This window comes from Magallana gigas, chromosome 2 (assembly GCF_963853765.1).
Source record: "Magallana gigas chromosome 2, xbMagGiga1.1, whole genome shotgun sequence".
NCBI lineage: Eukaryota > Metazoa > Mollusca > Bivalvia > Ostreida > Ostreidae > Magallana > Magallana gigas.
In genome coordinates, this window is record NC_088854.1 from 48,952,461 (window position 1) to 48,972,752 (window position 20,292).

General features: G+C 32.1%; 1 protein-coding gene across 4 annotated transcripts in view; it reads left to right on the forward strand.

Annotated features, from left to right (window-relative positions):
* LOC105325654 (neural cell adhesion molecule 1) overlaps positions 1-20,292 on the forward strand; it is a 262,905-nt gene that overhangs the window by 202,290 nt on the left and 40,323 nt on the right. The window contains exons 1-2 of one of the 4 annotated variants that reach the window (XM_066076976.1): positions 808-946; positions 5,743-6,078. The exons of the other annotated variants lie outside the window; for them this stretch is intronic. Of the exons in view, the coding sequence (XP_065933048.1) occupies positions 868-946; positions 5,743-6,078 (415 nt within the window). The 5' untranslated portion in view covers positions 808-867. Of the gene's footprint in view, positions 1-807; positions 947-5,742; positions 6,079-20,292 lie in introns of those variants that run through there. 4 annotated transcript variants of the gene reach the window in all.

The window sequence follows — 20,292 nt, forward strand, 5'->3', positions numbered from 1 at the left end:
ACAAACTTAACTTCCAGATAGTTTTTGTATTACGATATATTCATGTTGTTCTGAAAAACATTTTTGAACAATATTTTGATATTTCTATCGATATATTTGGGCACATTTAGCTTATATTTCATAGAAGTAAAAAAAAGTTAACTCCAATTTTTGCCTAAAATTAGCTTATTTCATGTCATATCCCAATTTTTCGAGATGTGGCCCCTATTTTTATATAAGACATTTAATGATGTTAATTTGTATGCAAAGTTTAAGAAAGTTGGCATTACTATCATTTTTTAAAATTTGCGTTATAGATTTATTACTCCAAAATGTTGTAACAATCTTTACATTTGTTGTTGTATTCACCATGTACTGGCATTTGAAGCCATCAGTAAAGCAAGATTTTTAAAACTTTGACCTTGTTACTTTTTTTACAGTCACTACACGTGTTCAACTTCATACTATATTTAAATCATAACTAAATAATAGTTCAAACTATTTGCATCTTTTTGATTTCTTGCAAAAAAGTAACAATTTCAGGAAAATTATTATTTCTGTTTGAGACCTCATATTTCCAAAAAAAAGGCATGTGACAGAGGCCACAAATGAAATTAATGACTATCTATGGTCCCAAACTTTATATACTAGATGTTTTGGATGATTGGCATTACTGTTATTTCAGGTGCCAACTCCCTTAGCTTAATTTATCTAAGCTAGGAGGCCAACATATTCATTTGTCATTAAAAAAAATAAAATTCAGTCGTGAAAGTAAGATATGACTCCATAAAGCACAAAGAAAAACTTCCTTGTTGATTTAAGTGGTTAACAGATAAACCCGGTCAGAAAAGAAGCTTAATAATTTAGTGTTCTTTTACAACTTAAATCATGGTTTACCTTAACATTGGAAGGAATCCATATTTTGATTCTTTGTTGTGGCTTTTTTTCATTGTTTTGACTACAGAGGGTAAGTAAAAAATTCATATTTATCATAACTAAAAAGGAATTAGTTTCTTCCTTCTTCAATTGAAAATTACGTATAAAACTAGGTCAACCGATATGAAATACACAAGATATAAAACAAACGCATTAAACTGTCTGCCTTGATTTTGTCAAAAACAACTCTTTTCCCAACTACGCAATCAAAGTTCGAAATTTGCCTTTATGTGCATCGTCTGATGGACAATCTACTCGTATCTTTTCATTTAACTTTGGAAATGAATCATCATTTAACTGTAGCATCTCTAAAACAATAATGTCACTGAGCATTGGAAATTTTCAAACAAAAGATGCTGGGACATATTCTTTACACGGTGGTCTGACACTTAGCAGTAATCTACTAAAAATCATTACAGTGGTTAAAGCAAGTAAGACATCTTCAATACTTGACACACTCTGATTTGAACCAACGAACAAGCATCATCCCGAATTTAAATGATAAATATTCCAATGAGAAATTGATATATGATGATTTGAACTGATTCGATTTTATTTTGTATCTTTATAAACGCCAAAAAAAGAAGCCAAAATACACACAAAAAAAATACTGAATATAATCATTATCATAAGAATGTCAAAGACAGCATGTTAATTATCTACTGGGGTCAATATAATTCCAAATCAGTCTAAATTCATTATGATGTGTACCGGGATATAAGTCAATTATTGTTTCCATCTTGAATGTTAAAATATTTGAACAATAACTATAAACTGCATATTTTTGCCAATAACCATTTGTGAGGGTGATGGTTAGTGATGTCACATTTATTATTACAAGTATCTCTATGAATTGAAATCCATACAAATCAAACTCAAATTCAAACTTAAAACACATCTACAATCTCAATTATTTAGGTCTTTCCACCTTTTAGGTGAAAGACCTTTTGTATTTTTTATGTTTTTTATTATTTTTTGTCTTCTTTTTTTTTTAAGGGACAGCTTTTTAATTTTTAGAGATATTGAAACATTTTTTTCTTTATGTTATTGGCCATTTAAAGTTATGGTACCAAATGACCCTTTGCTTGATAACTCCCAGAACTTACAAAGTTATTGTCCTTGTGTACTAAAAGCATGTTATGGCTACTCCTCTGAAACCAAAAGAGATAGAGACTTGAAACTTTTGCAAGTGTCTTCAGTACACTAAGAGGGTTCTTCAATCTATCATACCTAAAGGATACGAGGACCTCTTCTAGTAGTTATTGCCCCTGAATGTATTTGAGTTTCTATCAAATTACTTTCAACTTTTTTATAATTTGTCACACAGACTTCGGACCACTTGAAATGGAAGCGTTTACCTTGGCCGAACAAAATGACATAAAGGTCAAAGGTCAAAGTCATTTGGAAATCTGTTTATTAACAAGTTTTTAGATCTCTTTGGTTTAGGGTGGTAGGGAAAATCTTTTTCATGGATGTAGTAGGACATCTTAAGACATATTAAAATAAAGCCCCTTGGCTCCTTCCTACAATTATAGAGTTATTGCCCCTATTGTTTGAAATGGTTGTTAGCGCTACTCCATTGAAACCATAAGAGATAGAGACTTGGAATTTTTACCAAAGTCTTTAGTACACTAAGAGGGTTCTTCAATCTATTCCAGGCTTGGGGTGAATTACATTGTAAAGTAATGCATTACATTACCATTACTTCATGAATTTGGGCATTAAATTACCATTACCATTACTTGATTTTCTTAAAGTAATGCATTACATTACCATTACATGAGTAAAGTAATGCATTACCATTACCATTACTTTTTTTTTTAAAAGTAAAGCTAAATAAAGAACTTTTGCAAATGTTTCAAATATATATATTTACATTTTCCAGTGTCTTTGCCTGTGATAACACTATGTATCGATTTTGTACTATATAACCCATCATACAAATGACGCCGAATTGGGGCGCCAGCGGGGTTTGCTAATTTATATTTATATATTCAATCGTACGATGGCTTAAAATTATATAAATATAAGTAATTGTGAATCAAATCTATCATAAAGCCCTTCGGGCTTTATTGGATTTGATCACGCCCCGACCGATATTATCACCTCATAATACTCAAAGAATGATTCATTATTCCTTATATAAAACACTCTTTCACATATCTACAGGTTCATGTTCAGTATCAGGTTTTACGACTTATACAAGATTCATTCTTTATTTGCTCAATATACATGAGCAGTGGAAGCTGTGACTGAAAGGCTTTTTGGCAATCTTTATCTTAGGATATATATTAAGTGCAATAATAGAAAATTACATGAATCTTGTATTTTCTATCAGTGCAAACTAATGTACTTAATATAAGAGAGAGAGAGAGAGAGAGAGAGAGAGAGAGAGAGAGAGAGAGAGAGAAAGAGAGAGAGAGTGAGTGAGAGAGAGAGAGAGATTATTTTCAATCAAATTGGTTATAATATTGGAAGTGATTTTGATTTTCATCATGATGGACAGTGCATTCATTTTTTTTAAGGTCCATGTCTGTCCTCTATTCTAGTGGGACATAGTCAAGGGAAGGGGATTGGGGTGTTTAGCACTTCTTATAACAATAGATTGTTTTGATACTTAGATTGACCTCGGGGCATAGTGTGTTGTTGACACACTCTTTATTGAAAAGAAAATTAATTGGAGTAAATTGTTTAAATGATTTCAGACTCTTAATAACAACACTCTTAAAATGTTATGGAATTGTGTTGTTATATCTAGTAATATTACAATTTATTAAAATGAACTATTTAAAAAACTTTTTAATGATACAACTAAAACATTTTTTTCTAAAGAATAATTTCTTTCTTCTTTAAAATAATTATAATCAAATACAATTTCAGCTATTCATTTATTGATCACATTTCTTAAAAGTGAACATGTATAAATAAGCATAGTAATGCAAAGTAATGCCATGTAATGCCAGCATTACACTAGATTTTGGAAAGTAATGAATTACATTCTCATTACTTGTAATGCTAATTTTGTGGCATTACACATTACTAGCATTACTTTGAAAACATGTAATGCATTGCAATGCATTACCATTACATTTAGCATTACCCCAAGCCTGATCTATTCAAATCGAAAGGATCTGAGGCCCCCTTCTAGTAGTTATAGCCCCTGAAAGAATTTAAATGTTTTAAAAATCACTTCCAGCTTTTTCATTATTTGTCATAGAGACTTCGGACTACTTGGGATGAAAGCGTCTACCTTGGCCAAACAAACTGACATAAAGGTCAAAGGTCAAGGTCATTTGAAAATCTGTTAATTAATGAGTTTTTAGATCTCTTTGTTTAAGGGTGGTACAACATTTTTTTTCAGGGATGTTGTAGGACTTCTTGAGGCATTTTAAAATATATCCCTTCAGTCCCTATCTTGAAACAATTATAGAGTTATTGCCCCTATTGTGCAAAAAGCTTGTTATTGCTATTTCTCATAAACCGTTTAAGAAAGAGACTTGAGACTTTTACTAATGTATTCAGTACTCCTATAGGGTTCTTCAGTTTATCAAACCGAAAGAGCCTCAGTAACCCTTTTAGCAGTTATCGCCCCTGTAAGTTTCTAAAGTTTGATAAAAACACTTACAACTTTTGAACCTTACATCGTAAGGTCATCGAACTTCTTTCAAAAAAATGTTGACCTTTACCAGTCAATGTGACGTAAAGGTCAAAAGTCAAGGTCACCCCCCTCCTAAAAAAAAATCCCATATTTAAGTTTTTGAATTTTTTTTATAAAGTTACGCAGAGAAAATGTTTTATTAATTATTTTGTAACAAAGCATTAAAAATAATGAGGTGGAAAGACCTCTAATTGTTCGAGAACAATTAGTCTACTAGTTTCTTATTAATTTTGTCATCGTCTGATGAAACATTCAATTGTTGGACATCCTCAAATAATATTGTAAAATGATTTGTCTTTTGTAACACTTGAAAGCTTAATTTAAGTGTTTCCTAATCAAAATGATGCTATGAGAAATAGATGTTGTTTTTCTTCTCGCACTGTTAATCGGTATAAATTCATTTTCAATTTCATGTAAATACTTTGTTTTAGAAATATGGAATATGATATCTATTGTTGTAATAAATCATTAGTTGTATTTTGTCGGTGCCACATAAAGACAATATTAAGAATTTATAATATCCGAATACATGTGATAGTTGCAAATATTAACAACTTTCTTTAAATAAGACTTGAATATAACCAAAGCTGAGAAACGGTGGTTTTCTTTTTTTTTTCTATAAATTCCGAATTCCTTTAAATTCCAACTGAACTACAATTTTTGATGGTTAAATGTAAGAACTGGTGTATTATCTATGATGCCTGGTAAACTAAAATGAGTACCTTAGTGTATTATTATTAATAATTTATGTTGTGCAACAGGCTGCGGTGAATCAAAGGTAGGGGCTGCCCCTCTATCAACGATTAATACAAAATATTACGACCCACATTGAGCGAACCATGCACTGTCTGTCAAAAGTGAACGAACGTCATCAATTAAATATATCAATATCGACAAAAATCATGAACAATAAAAAATATACAAATGCAACATATGTTTTTCAATTATAAGTGCGACAGTGTCAAAATATAAAAGCAATAGAGTGACAGAAAGAAAACGTGTTGCACTCCTCCAGTTTCGTTAAAGTGTGAAGAAATAAGCTAAATACAGTATGATCCACCGCGACATCGTTTGGTACATGTTTAATGAAGCTGAAATTTATTAAAAAGGGATTTGAAATACCGGTATAAAACTTTGTTTTCAAAAAACTATATATTTTTTTAACTCAGGTCAACAATTCAACATGACGGGATCTTCAGAGTTTGCTTCACTGAGACAGGCTTATACTTGGACTTGTAGCATGTTTGTACCCCCTGGACAAACTATCAAAGGTGTTAAGTTCAACAGAAACAATGTTTTATTGGCCGTTATCGGATATTTCAATAATGACTGTGCTAATCAGAGTGCAAACCCTAGATACACATACCGATGTCTCTCAGATTATGTGTACACTCTGACTATACCAGCAGAAAACATGACAGAATATGAACAGGGATCGTTGTGGAGATGTGAATATATGTTTGATTCTAGTTATAGAAGTTCTGACGTCATCATTAAAATAGCAAGTAAGATATACTTTAAAGAGAGAGAGAGAGCAAGAGAGAGAGCGAGAGAGAGAGAGAGAGAGAGAGAGAGAGAGAGAGAGAGAGTAAAGTACTTTGACGTCATTTGGTTTAATAGTGGTTTCATCAATACGTATACTGTGGTTTCATCAATATTCGCTGAATACCAATTTTCGTGGATTTCGTTGTTAAGTTTATCCATAAAATTAAATGTTCATTGAAGTGCAATTTCTACGATCATTTTGTATTGATAGGGTCATTGGCCACGAATTTACGTATCCTTGAAACTGATTTTCAGTTTTTCCCACAGGGCGAAAAACAATCTTTAAGCAAGTCCTTAAAGGTGGCTTAAAGGTAGCGTAATGGTGGCTTAAAGGATATACCATCTTTAAGTCACCTTTAAGTCACCTTTAAGCTGAGCTTATAGGTCCTTAATGTCCAAACTTCTTTAAGTCACCTTTAAGCCGCCTTTAAGCATCTTTAAGTGGCATTTATGCTCCCTTTAAGTTGTCTTTAAACCATCTTTAAGTTCCCTTTAAGTCAAGTTTGATCAAGCTGAACAATAAAAACATATATTAAATGAAAAAGCTCTTTTATAGTGATGGGAGGGGGTCATACGAATGATACATGTAATATAATTTCCAAGGAAGGGGGTGGTGTTCCAAGCGGTTTTAATTGTCGCTCCATTAAACACAGATCGCTATCATCAACACCGCTCCGATGGACACATTGCCGTTATAAAATTCTTTATAATTTTTGGGGGTTTCAAAATTATTGTAGGGGTGAGCACAGTCTCTGTATCTTAATCTGTGCATTAAACTAATTAAAGTATGTTTGTTTCCTATTATAAATTAATCGGTGAAATTTCTCTCTCTCTCTCTCTCTCTCTCTCTCTCTCTCTCTCTCTCTCTCTCTCTCTCTCTCTCTCTCTCTCTCAGTTCATCTGGTTATTAAACAAAATAATGTTAATTATATAATAAACCAAAAATGCATGATTTAATTTGATAATCGGTTTAAGGTTTGTATTTTTTTTTTCAATTTTCAATATTTCTAGGTCTAACTCTTGATCTGCTAGATACAAGACTCTCAACTGCCTTTGTTATATCGGGCAGGATATTACTGCTTTGTTTTTCTAGACATAGTTTTGTTCGTTTGTGTATATCTAATTAGAGTCTATTGTTTGTCCAACTTAAGAAAACCCCTGGAACTAACACAGAATATACAAGATATACACAACAGGTGTGTCGTGTGCCCAGGTGCAGGTTTATGTATATCTAATTAAAGTCTATTGTTTGTCCAACTTAAGAAAACCCCTGGAATTAACACAGAATATACAAGATATACACAACAGGTGTGTCGTGTGCCCAGGTGCACGTCAGGGTTTCTAAAGGCGTTGAATCTGAGTATGTACGAGTATACGATAAGTCTAGTGAATAAAAATTAATTTACATTTGTAATTCATTTTCAAAGTATTATTTCCTAGCTGTGGGTTTCAAAAATGTTACGTCTTCAAATTAACGATACATGTATGTAAGAGTAAAATCTTGAGGCTAATTAATTAATATACCGGTGATCATTAATAGGGGTTAATTATTTAAATATATGTATAAGGGAAAATATGTCACATACCCGGTCTGGTACATCATACAATTGTATGTACAAGTAAATGTGTACATCATTTGCAATTGCCACATGCAGTAAATACGTCACCGGCAATTAGTAATATTGTTTGTTATAGAATTGATAGTTTAAAAATCATGTTGATACAATTAAATATTTAAACATACTGGAACGGCGCCGCGATCATGAAAACCGGGAAATTGCGGGAAATTGAGCAAATATCCTAATAGTTTCAATACATTTAATAAAAGAAATGATTTCATTTTCTTTCTTACATTTTTATAGCTATAAATTAGATGAACGTATATCTACTCGGTTTAAATTTATTAACTAAGAAAGCCTACTAGTGAACCTAACGGTTTCCATTTAGGTATAACATATTTTTGTTCACTGAAGACCAAGTTCCGTATTTCATTCTAAATACATGCATGCATGTAATTCATAAATTAGATATAATTGATTGTTACAAACTGAATGGTTTGTCAAAATCTTTTCAAGTAAATACATTGATTCAATATCCACTGATATATAGGATATAAAAACACTCGTAAATATGCAAGTTACCGTGGCGCAGAGGAAGAGAGGTGATGCTAGTAAACAAAGGGTACCGGGTTCAATTCTCGCCGTGGGCGGTTTTTTTTTGTTTTTTTTCTTCCTAGAACAAAAACCGTTTTTAAAACCTTTTCTTTCATAAAGTTAATACATTTTGTTGGTAAATAAAGCACAATATTGAATTAATTTTTTTTTAATGGCTAAAAGGTGGCTTAAAGGTGGCTTAAAGGTAGCTTAAAGGTAGCTTAAAGGTGGCTTAAAGAAGTGTTGACATTAAGGACCTATAAGTTGTCCTTAAAGGTGGCTTAAAGATAGTCTTTAAGCTGCCTTTAAGCCATCTTTACGCTATCTTTAAGCCACCTTTAAGCAACACATATAGCTTAAAGGTGGCTTAAAGATCGTCTTTAAGCTACCTTTAAGCACCTTTAAGCTATCTTTAAGGAGAACTTAAAGATGGTCATTCATCCTGTGTCCACAAAAATTGATACCCCTGAATATCAATGAAACCACAGTATATCTATATGTATATCTATATGTACAAACGAGCTTATAATTACTAACTTAGATAATTCTGACTTTTTAAAAGAATATAAATGAAAGATTGTGTATTTCTTCGTCCTGTCAAGGATTTTAGTCAAGTGATCCAAGTGGAGAATGATGATTCGTAAAGCCTTATGATAAGTTTGATAAGGTTATCTTGGAAGAGTGTTTTGTTTCTACATAACTTTGACAGACCTCACTGGATGAAAAATCAAGTTTCAGCAAAACTGAAACTATATGGAAACCTTGCTGAAACTTGAAGTTGAAGTTTCATGTATAGTTTCCGCAATGCGGAAACCATTATATCGATTCAGCAAGTATCCGTTAGGTTTCAGTCAGCAGAAACTTTAGTCTAAGATTCCTGATGGTTTCCGCAATGCGGAAACTAAATTTGAATCGTGTGAAAAGTTGTGTAAATTATTATGGAAATATCAATCAGTTTCAGAACATTTCCGCTAGGTTTCAGTATGCTGAAACTTTAAGTTAAGATTCCAAATGGTTTACGCATTGCTGAAACTATTACTAAAATTGATTTGAGTTTAATAGTGATATCATTTATTTTCAACAGGTTTAAGTATAATTCTAGCCTAATGATAATGAATCCGTATAGTAAGGTTTCAGCGTGACTGAAACTATATGTATACATGTAACTATCTTCAAATGTGGCAAATAAGGCGATTAAGAACCTTACTAAGTAAATTAATTGAATTTGAAAAGAAAAACTTATGTCTGATCTTGTTTAATGCATATGATGAAATCATTAATCTTAGGTACTCGGGCACGTGTATACATGTGTATACATTCTTTGTCCAGGTGACCTCCTCTGTGATTTTCCTGTATATTCTGTGTGGATTGCAAGGTTTTTTCTGTCAGGAGTGAACAAAAGACTGTTACATAACATATACACAGTACGAAGCGTGAGTTTATAACTGGAGCCCGGTGGGAATTTTTTTTCAATTTGTGTGTACCTGAGTTAGTAAAACTGATAAGTAAATTATAATTATTTAGTAAAAAAAAATCTAGCTAGTTGTATATCGCAAACAGTGTATGAAGAAGTATTTTACTTAATACACTCAATAAATAAATATACCTATTTTGTAAGACTCCTTCTTAAATCATTTAGTTATCATTTGAATGAACCTTGAGGTACAGTAACTAATTAAGCAAACAAATTAAGGTAAAGTCGTTGTAAATTTTTACAAATCGTACCAAATATTCGTACAACCTGAAGTTTAGAGCTAATTCATTTCTTTTTTAATACCACGCCAACAGATGTACACAGGAATTTTTTTTTTTACAAATTCTACAGTTGATAATAACAAGTAAAACCCACTTGGAGTTTGAGTCTAATATAATAACTGTTTAATTATTTACATGCATTTCAGACTTTACTACATGTATGACTGTATCATGATTCACTGGCGTCGGAAGCAAATTGAAAGTGGGGGGGGGGGGGGGGGGCTAGACTAATCCTCAGAAATATTGAGGAAAAATATTGAGGGGGGGGGGGGGGGTTGGGTTATACCTATACTATGTACTTCCGAAAATAAATTTCCCTACCCAAATTTTTTTCCCCCAAAATCATGAAATTCCTAATCCGTGTCGGGGGGGGGGGGGGGGGGGGGGGGGGCTAGTATGCCTATTACTCCAACTTCTCAATCTTTCAAGGTAAATTTAGGAACAATTACATTTCCGGCGAGAAAAAGTGGGGGGGGGGGGGTTATGTGCCTATTGGTTAAGCCTAACTTTGCACTAAGCCCCCCCCCCCGGTTCGACGCCTATGTGATTCGTGCATTTCTATACTTTGTATTTACTTTCTGTACTGTAAACACAAATATTGATAAATGTTTATGAAACATGCACATGTTTCTGTTATAAGATATAATAAGCATTATTTATAATTTTACTGAAGTTATACGTTATATTACAAAATCAGTTTAAAATCCAGCACTAGCGATGTGGTGCACGTGATTTTAATCCCATTTTTAAAATTTGATTATACATTCGTATACATTTGATGTAGAAAGTATACCAAATAATTAAAATTGTATTTTGTTTATATATATCAGTCCGACGTGTACGTCTTACTTCCCGGCTTGTTTAACGCGTTTGTATTTTAATTTCATAAGTATTCTTAACGTACTGTTCATCGTATGACCAATCAGTGCACATGTGTAACTGTAAAATAATTGCCATCAATTCATCGCAGTTGTAAATTCACCGTACGGGTGAACGCTGTTAACCGGACCCCGTTAATTGATCGGCATCTAATTATATTTGTGATTTTTGTGTGTTCATGCAGAACCTGCTCTGAGATGAACATAATATTTTCACACCTCTATATTTTGAATAAGAATATGACCGTGCTTAGAATCGCGGTGAAAATTGGACAAGTCAAGACTAACTTGTCAGTAAACTATATATGGCTCTATCATATTTAGTTTGGCAAAATCATCAGTACATGTAAATAAAATATAGTTACAGACAAAATCTGATACATATGTCTCATTAAAACTTGTTTAATTTCATTAGACATTTGTAAACAAACGGTCGGCCATTTTTTTTTGGTTAATCACGTGTTACAAATACAATTGTAACAAACACACGCCAATACTTTGTCGTATTTAACAAGGAAATACTGACTCCGACAGTTCTTATTTAAAATAAATATACATGTAAAAAGTATACTATTCGGTAAAAAATGATAATTTTTGATTAAACATTATTCATTTTAAACTATCCCACGATGCACTTTTCCAAGATTTAGGGGGTTCTGATTGGTCAGTATTGGCGCACTTTATGATTCCGAGCGAAGCTTAAAATGGACAAGAAGGTGCTGTTGTAAAATGGAGAATTGAGAAGCATTAATAGCCTCTACAACAAGGAGATAATGCAGGAACGAAGAACTCATGTCAAGGTAACTTAAGGTGGCTCTATACACCCACAGTTTATTCAAATTTTCAATAGAAGACCACAAAACATATACTTATCAAATATCAAAATGACGATAGGGATACTATAGGTATTTTTAAAGAATTTTTTAATGTTTTTTCGTGTTTTTGTGAAATATTTTTTAAAAAGACAGCTATCAACAAATTGAGAGAAATTATTTTGTCATATGATGGATATTTCCTTCGGACACATAAAAAAAAATATAACACTTCTTAACATTCAAAAATGTTATTATTGCAATTTTTTTTAGTAATTCCCCAAAACATATTTTTTCATATTTTCTTACTCTGATGACAAATCATCTGAAAAAGTTGCTTGATGTTATAAGAAAATGTATTTTAATAAATGTAAAATAAAAAATTGAATGAAAACAATTGCAAATAAACACAAAAAATATTTAAAATTTTATTTGGTATGAAAGTTCCTCATGTAAGGGTTATCGTTCCTAAGTCCCAAGGCCCAAACACCTTGGGGACTTTTCATTTCTGAGTTGAAGAAAATTTCCTAAATATAATGTTGGAATGATAAATACATGCATATTTCATTATAGACTTTGCCCTGTATAAGTGAATATATTCGCTTTAGTGCAAAACTAAGTCAAATAAATAAAGGGGAACATTGACTAGGCTAATAGGATTAATGTATCCCAACCTGAGAGAAATTCAAAGCAACCCTCTCATCCCCGTTAGGTGTCGATATTAATGTGCATTAAAGTATATTATAATTGAAATATTTTCACCTGTTTAGAATTTTCTTTCACGGTATTCAACCAAAGAATACGTTTTAGAAATTTTTGGAAAGTTAAAAAATTTATTGTTCTCAACGGGAATCGAACTCATGACCTACTGGTTTGTAGTGAACCCACTAACCCACTGCGCTACGGTGTAACATATCGATGATGCTAAAGAAACTCTTTAAAAATTTATACTTGATTTTATTGTTTATTTCGATAAATAATACCACAAAACGTGAAGGTGTCACATACTACATTACTTGTAAGTAATGAATTTTCCAATTATCAAATTAAATCTATTCATTTAACACATTTTTCAAAATAGCGGTTCCCATACAATTCACCTCAGTTTAAATCAGCCAGTACCGGAAATGCATGTTTCCAGATTTACTTTTTTGCGTACTGCGTCATCAAAAAGTGGTGTATAGAGCCACCTTAATTCACAATATATAGATACTCCCAATAACATTTTCAAGGCTCTAATTTATCTCTCATTTGTAAACGAGATCTCGCGCCATCAAATCAAGATGGCGTCATTTTTTCAAACTTGGTTCGGCGTTTTAATTTTTATTACCGTATCTCTGTTAAATATACGTTTTGACCAAGTTAACCATTAACCAACTTTATATGCATGATAATCAAGATTATCCAGGGTATACACATATATAACTATATGAACGTCCCTAGTATATACGTCAGGGCTGCTAATATATATGAATGCTTGGTTGGTAAACAAGACGAACAATAAATCTTTCGCACATTATACAATTTACAAACTCTGAATGTAACGAAAAAAAATTATTAATTAAATCCGGAAAATGAAATCTTTCACGTTTTTCTTTTTCAGCATTGACAGCATACAAAGTCAATGTTTCCGGTTAGTAGTTGCTCCTCTGTTCGGTGATTCGGGTGAATGTTTTGACCAGCTGGACGATGTGAACGCAAGGTATTGCTTTGAAATTGATTATTTTCACCATTAACTTATACATGTGTTGGATGTTTATAATTTACTGTAGTAATTTTTGGGAAATCCAGGTCTAAGTTCTTGAAAAGGAGGTTGATGGGGGGGGGGGGGGGGGGGGTGAAACACACTTATTGTTGATAAGTTTTTCCATTGTTCAACAAACAATAATTGAATCAAAATGAAAATAACATAGCTTCAAACATAAAATGAAACATTTTAGACCAGATACATGTACTACTGTAGCCATTTATATATGACATAGTTTAAACAGCAACTGGCAACTGCATAGTAGCTTCTGTATTCAGGATTTTATTCAGAATGTTTTTATTACATTTTAGGCTGAATGTTTATTGTTTACAAATCTAAATGAAACTTTATTATTCTTGTTTAAGATAAATAGAACAGACATAAAGTACAGCCCAGTGAAAGGAACAAGTTCATCGCAAGAAGAAGAATTTTAATGCTACCACTGTCCAGAACTACTAAGTCTGCTGTAACCATGATGTGATCATATGAGTGCTTCACCGGTCTGGACAATGCTCGAAAATCCCCCCAAAAAGCCTATTTCCATAAACTACAACTCGGGTTACATCAACAACAGCCAAGGACACTCCTTATTGATTCGAATGGACACATCTCTACGACCCGAATAAACCTCTGCAGAACAAGACTTTTTAACTGTAAAGTATTCTCATTTCAAAAAACCTATAAACTATAAAAGTACTTTTTTTATATGATCAAATACCAGTATATTACAATGTCTGTCTGTAAGCTAGAATCTTAGAAAATCACATGGATTTGACTTATTAAATGATTGATTAGATATTAACTTTCATTTTCTTAAATAATTTGTTATATTTGCAAATATTGCATAAAATATTAGACTCCATGTAACATATATCCTCACACCTCCAAGTTGATAAGTGTTAACTACTTTTTTTCCATTTTCTTTGTTTAAACATTTATTGATAACTTAGTTTTTATTTGCAGCAATATATGAAAAATTAAGAAACCAATCTTAAATGTAAAAACACTGCATTAGGAGATGAATGCATGGGTCATAGAAATGATAAAATACACCAAACAATATTCAATTATGTCGTATATGAAAATATATAAAGACAACAAATACCCCATGTATTACAATTTTTATATAACAAAATTACTTGGATGGACGGTTGTTTCCATGTGGGTTTTTATTTTAATCTGTGTTATGTAACTAATATTGGAATTAGCTTTTATATCATAAGTAAAATGCTGGTATTGATAAGAATTGTAAGGTGAATGATCTGTGTGATACTTTGTATTTTATACATTCATGCTACAAAAAGCAAGTACATGTACATGTAGTAATACTTGTCATATATAAACAATGTATATTTTACTTCATGTCTTGGATTTAAAAATATTAATGTAGGTAAAGTAGTGAAATGTAGGAAGGTAAACCGTGTGTAAAGAAGAATATTCATCAGGAATGAAGTGTGTTGCAATCAGCATAATTAATTAAATGTGTACATCATATTTTTGCACATGATTTGACAGACTGCTCCATTGTTAGCTTTTTATTGGCCAACAAGCTTTTCATATCTCCCTCTGGGTCATCTATTAAATACTGACAGGCTTATGATATTAAAATTTGATCAATTGGTACATCATGGGTGGAAATGAAAAGTTTACTTTGGACTTAATGGATTATCAAAAAATGATATCAAATCCTGTTCTATTGTAAAACATTAGATTATATTACTAACAAAGAAAAGGTTTATCCCAACTTGTAAGTGGGTCACTTTGACCTCATTTTGGAATTTATTGACATATTCAAATCAAATCTCGGTCGTACCTCTATAGTCAACTACTACCGGTATCTTGTAGTGTATTTTTTTTTTTAAAAGATGGATACTATAGACTTTTCAAAAATATTTTATGGTGTACATATTCATTGAGACAAGTGTATCATGTTCATGTAACAGTGAAGTTTTCTTTGTTTATTCATGTACGTGCAGTTATTTTGTAAATTGCATTCATATTTTTAAAAAAGTAAGATTTTTGTTTCATTTTTAAAGGGAGATTTGATAGGCATTTAATCGAGATGAAAAAAAATACAAATGTAAAGATTTCTATGGGAGTTTTTTTTCTTGTGCAATAATACCATTTTTTAGATAAAATCCCTAATAAGGGAATTGCCATATGGATGTTTCTCCATTATTGTATCTTGGCTGTATTTTATTTATTATTGGAAACAATTTCAGATTTTTGAACAAAATAAATTTGGAACTGTTTTAAATTGTTTTGTTTTTACATAAAGTAGAAACCTTGCTCAGCTTTTGTGAAAGCAAAAATATAAAAAGTTTCAGTAAGTTTCAGTTGCGGACACCCTTTGTAAACAATATGTATCCCAATTGTATATGGAGGTTGAAACTATGCAGAAACTTCAAGTTTCAGTAAGTTTCCGTCGGGGAAACCATTTGTAAACAATATGTATCCCAAACGTATATGGAGATTGAAACTATGCAGAAACTTCAAGTTTCAGTAAGTTTCCGTTGCGGAAACCATTTGGATTCATGGACAGCCTAAGTTTCAGCACTGCGGAAACTTAATGAAACTTGAAGTTTCCGTGCTGAAACCTGTCGGAAACTTAAAGTAACCTTAAGTTTCCGCAGAGTTTCCAAAGGGTTTCCGCAGCGCTGAAACCAGATATTTCATCCAGTGCCTGTTATGAATAATAACTGAGTTGTAATATAAATATATACATAACCAGTGTAAATATGTTTTGCTATAAAACTTCTTGTTCTGATGATATAGAGTAATTAATGAAAAAGTAAAACGAGTTAATATGACATCATTTAGTTATGTTAAATGATAATCATAAGTCAATGTTTTTGTAGGAATCAGAATAAATTGATCATAGTACGCAGATTTAAATACATCAATTGCGTCCTGTAATATGAAATGATAGAAAAAAAGCTAAAATAAGTAATCAATTTATGTACTATTTCATATCATATTTAAAATTGGTTCATTTTTTTCTGCGCGAGTGAGGGTACTTCGGTATATTGATTATTTAGCACAAAATTAGCAAAAATGTTTAATGTTGGTAAAGATAGATAACTCTTACGTAGAATTCATACGCCTGCCGAGGAAATCTAGACGCCTGCCGTTTATTTGATGGATTATTTTACTTTTTTCTTTGATATTTTATTTCCTTTTACTAAATAGATGATAATAGAAATCAAAAGTTGATTTTATATTAATTAATTAACACAAAATAAGTAAAAATCGGGTAAGCTGGTAGCTCTTACGAAGAAATCATACGCCTGCCAAGAAAATGTATACGCCTGCCGTTTATGTGATGGATTATTTTAATTATTTCTTTGATATTTTAGTTTACTTAGCTTAATAAACGATAATAGAAATAAAAACTTGACTTTAAATTCATCAATTAACACAAAATTAGTGAAAATCGGGAAAGTAGATAACTCTTACGCAGAATGCATACGCCCGCCGAGAAGAGAACACGCCTGCCGCTTACCCGGTGGATGATTTTAATTTTTTTTATTTATGTTTTCTAACTTGATAAATGATCAGATTAATTAAAAATTTACCACATTTTTTAATTAACACAACATGAGAAAAAACCATGGGTAAATATAGGCGGAATCCATACGCCTACCGTTTACCTGATTTGATATTTTTCTTACGTTAGTATTTTATTTTACTGTACTAAATAGCAAGCATAGATAAAAAGGAAAAAAAATGCAAATGGCTTAAAAATAAAGGGAGAACTCTTATGTAGAAATCTTACGACTGTCGATTTTATATGCACGCTTGCCATTTTATTTATGTCATTTTTATTTGTATAAAATAATTTATGAATATAATTATATAGACTTAACATTTTGCCTTATAATTATGTTCATAACTTTACTTATTGCTGCTATTGATTCATCATATTATATGAAGTCGGGTGATACGAGTATGATATAATATGTATGTCATCTCTTTTTAACTTTGACAAAGTTTTGTTTTCTATCAGAATTTAATATTTTGATTATTACGCCTGTCACTGAAGCGTTTTATGATAGAAATACAGGGTAAGATTTATCAACACGTCTATAGATACGAAACGCCCAAGGAATATACATGTGTACGCTTTTACGCTTGTCGAATACCTATATTATTGCCTGATATGATTTTTTCATTATTTTTTTTCTTCAGTCAACTGTGTACATGATCATAGAATAAGAATTGAATAAAACTGTCTGTGTTGTAAAGAGGGATACTATTAATCAATATCACAACTTTTCGCCTAACGCAAAATAGATAATCTGGTATTTTCAAACAATATTTCATATTTCATTTAACTTTACCAAGTAAACGAATAAAGACACAACAATTAGATTTCAATGATATTAAAACGTAACACGAAACGTGTGCATCAAGTATATTTTTTTCAGGGGGGGGGGGGGTAGTATTTAGGTTTGTCCCGGGGGGGGGGGTTGTCGAGGCAAATTTTTGGTGATTTTACTAGTATGTAAAAAAAAATATTTTCCAAGGGAGGTGGGGACTCCATCACCCCCACTTCCGTAAGAAATTTGAGTTTTACCGAGGGGGAGGGGGGTAACTCTACCCACCTCCCCCCGAGTAGATCAACTCATGAAAAGAATGAGTGAAAATCATTTACAAGGCCAAAGAAAAATTCTTAGATATTTTTCGTATGAAACGAAGTAAAACTTTTCTATTATAATTACTTCCGTTAATAAACTTAAAAATGCATTTGAATGCAGCTTTTAAAAGTAAAACGAATGCATGTACTCGTACTTGAACGTCGTTTTACTTGATGGCTTGTCAGTTCAAAACTGTATGAACTATGATCGATTTGTTTTTTTAAAGAAATAGAGCAGAAAATACATTGTAGATGTTATTTTAATCTGTGTTTTTAGCGATACTGCTTACGTTTATGTAAAAAAAAAATTATTTTCCACATGTTTACATATGGAAGTGAACACTGGATGATGAAGGGGAGTACTTTTTGTCGATAAAAAAAATCATAAGGGTTTTTTTTCATATAAGAAATACATGTAAATTACAGTATGTTGTAAGACATTCTTTAAAGAAGCAATTTTAAAAGCATTTCTTTGAGATAATTACAGTAATTATATTATAGATGGGAAAAATTGCCTTTAAATAGGAATTACAAGTTTAAAAAAAAAATCATATGTTAGCAAGAACACTGATATTGAAATATCCCAATCTACAACAGCTTACTGATCACAAGGGTCGATCTATAATAGTGTTCCACGATCTTATGGTCTATAGACCAATCCTGTTTTAAAGTTTTTCTAAATACTGGATAAAAAATCGTGTTATAAAATTGTAAACCAACAGAAATGGTGACACCAGTGGTTACATGGGCGTCGGAACCAGGAGGGGGGGGGGGGGTGAGCCCCCCCCCCCCCACTTTTTTTGCTAAGTTAGACCTAACCAATGGGCACATAGCATCATAGAGGGTTCAGCCCCCCCCCCCCCCCCCACACTTTTTCTCGCAAGAAAGATAACTTTTGCGAAATTTAGTACAATGAAAAGATGGAAACATTGAAATATAGAGATGTTGGAGTCACAGGTATAATAGCCCCCCCCCCCACAGATTAGGAATTTCAAGATTTGTGGGGGGGGGGGGATTTTGGTAGGTAAGAATTTTTTTTTTTAACTATAGTCTCCCCCCCCCCCCCACCCTATGGATTAGGATTTTCATGATTTAGGGAATTGGGGATTAGGTTTTTGGTTTTTTTTCCTTGTCAAGATTTCAGAGGATTAGTTTAGCCCCCCCCCCCCTCCACTTTCAATTTGCTTCCGACGCCACTGCTATATACGGAAACCTTTATGAGAAAAGAGAGTGCTTTAGAAACGTGGCGTGTTCATACGTGTATATATAGTTGTTTGCGTGTTAAAGCAAGAAATTAAGCTGTTTTCTTGCATCTCTATCACTCTCCCTCTATCTTTGTCTCCTCTCCTTCTTTCACTTCCTTTCTCTCTCCTCTCTCCGTCTTTTCCATCCACTACCCTCTTTCTTTCTCTCTTCATAAACGGAAACAATTCAAATATCAAGAGAAAAAAATACTAATAAATGTAGTTGCACCTGCGTTCAACTGTTCTAGTACATGTATTTTTCAATAAAAAAAAATTCAATAAAATATGGAGAAAACTGCAGCGAGTCGGTAAGCGTAAGACATTCACATTCCAAATGTTCGACATCTGAACGTAGTGGTTTTTTCGGTTTTAATTTATTTCATGAGTAAAAATTTCTGAGTCAAAAATGAACGCAATATTCTATGCAGATCGGTTGTCTTTGAACTTAATGAACGTAAACTATCTTCCCGACAATTTTTATATTAATCAACCATACTGACTATAATTAATCGTAGGTCGTGGAGGTTTTGATAAAAAAAAAAAGAATAATGCATGCATTCGTTATTATTGATTCTTCAATGTATATAATCATACGATACGGCTTACAATATCATTCACTTCACTATCCCTCAAACAGTTTCACTCACAGTTTTGTTAATAAAAAAACGGGACCACAATCTGAACATGCACATACAGATTAATGTATTTTTATCTCATTTTATTACAAATCATGTACTAATAACAAAATAATTTACTCATTATGTTCTTTGCTATAATATTTTGGGCGAATCGGGGTTGGGGCTACATGTCCAAAGATAACTAGTGATCGTTGCTCTACTGATACACGTGTATACATACACGTGTTAGTTTCTTGTGTATTCTGTGTGAATTGAACGGTTTTTTGTCTCTTAAGAAACAATAGACCTTACCTACCTGTATATTGGAAGAC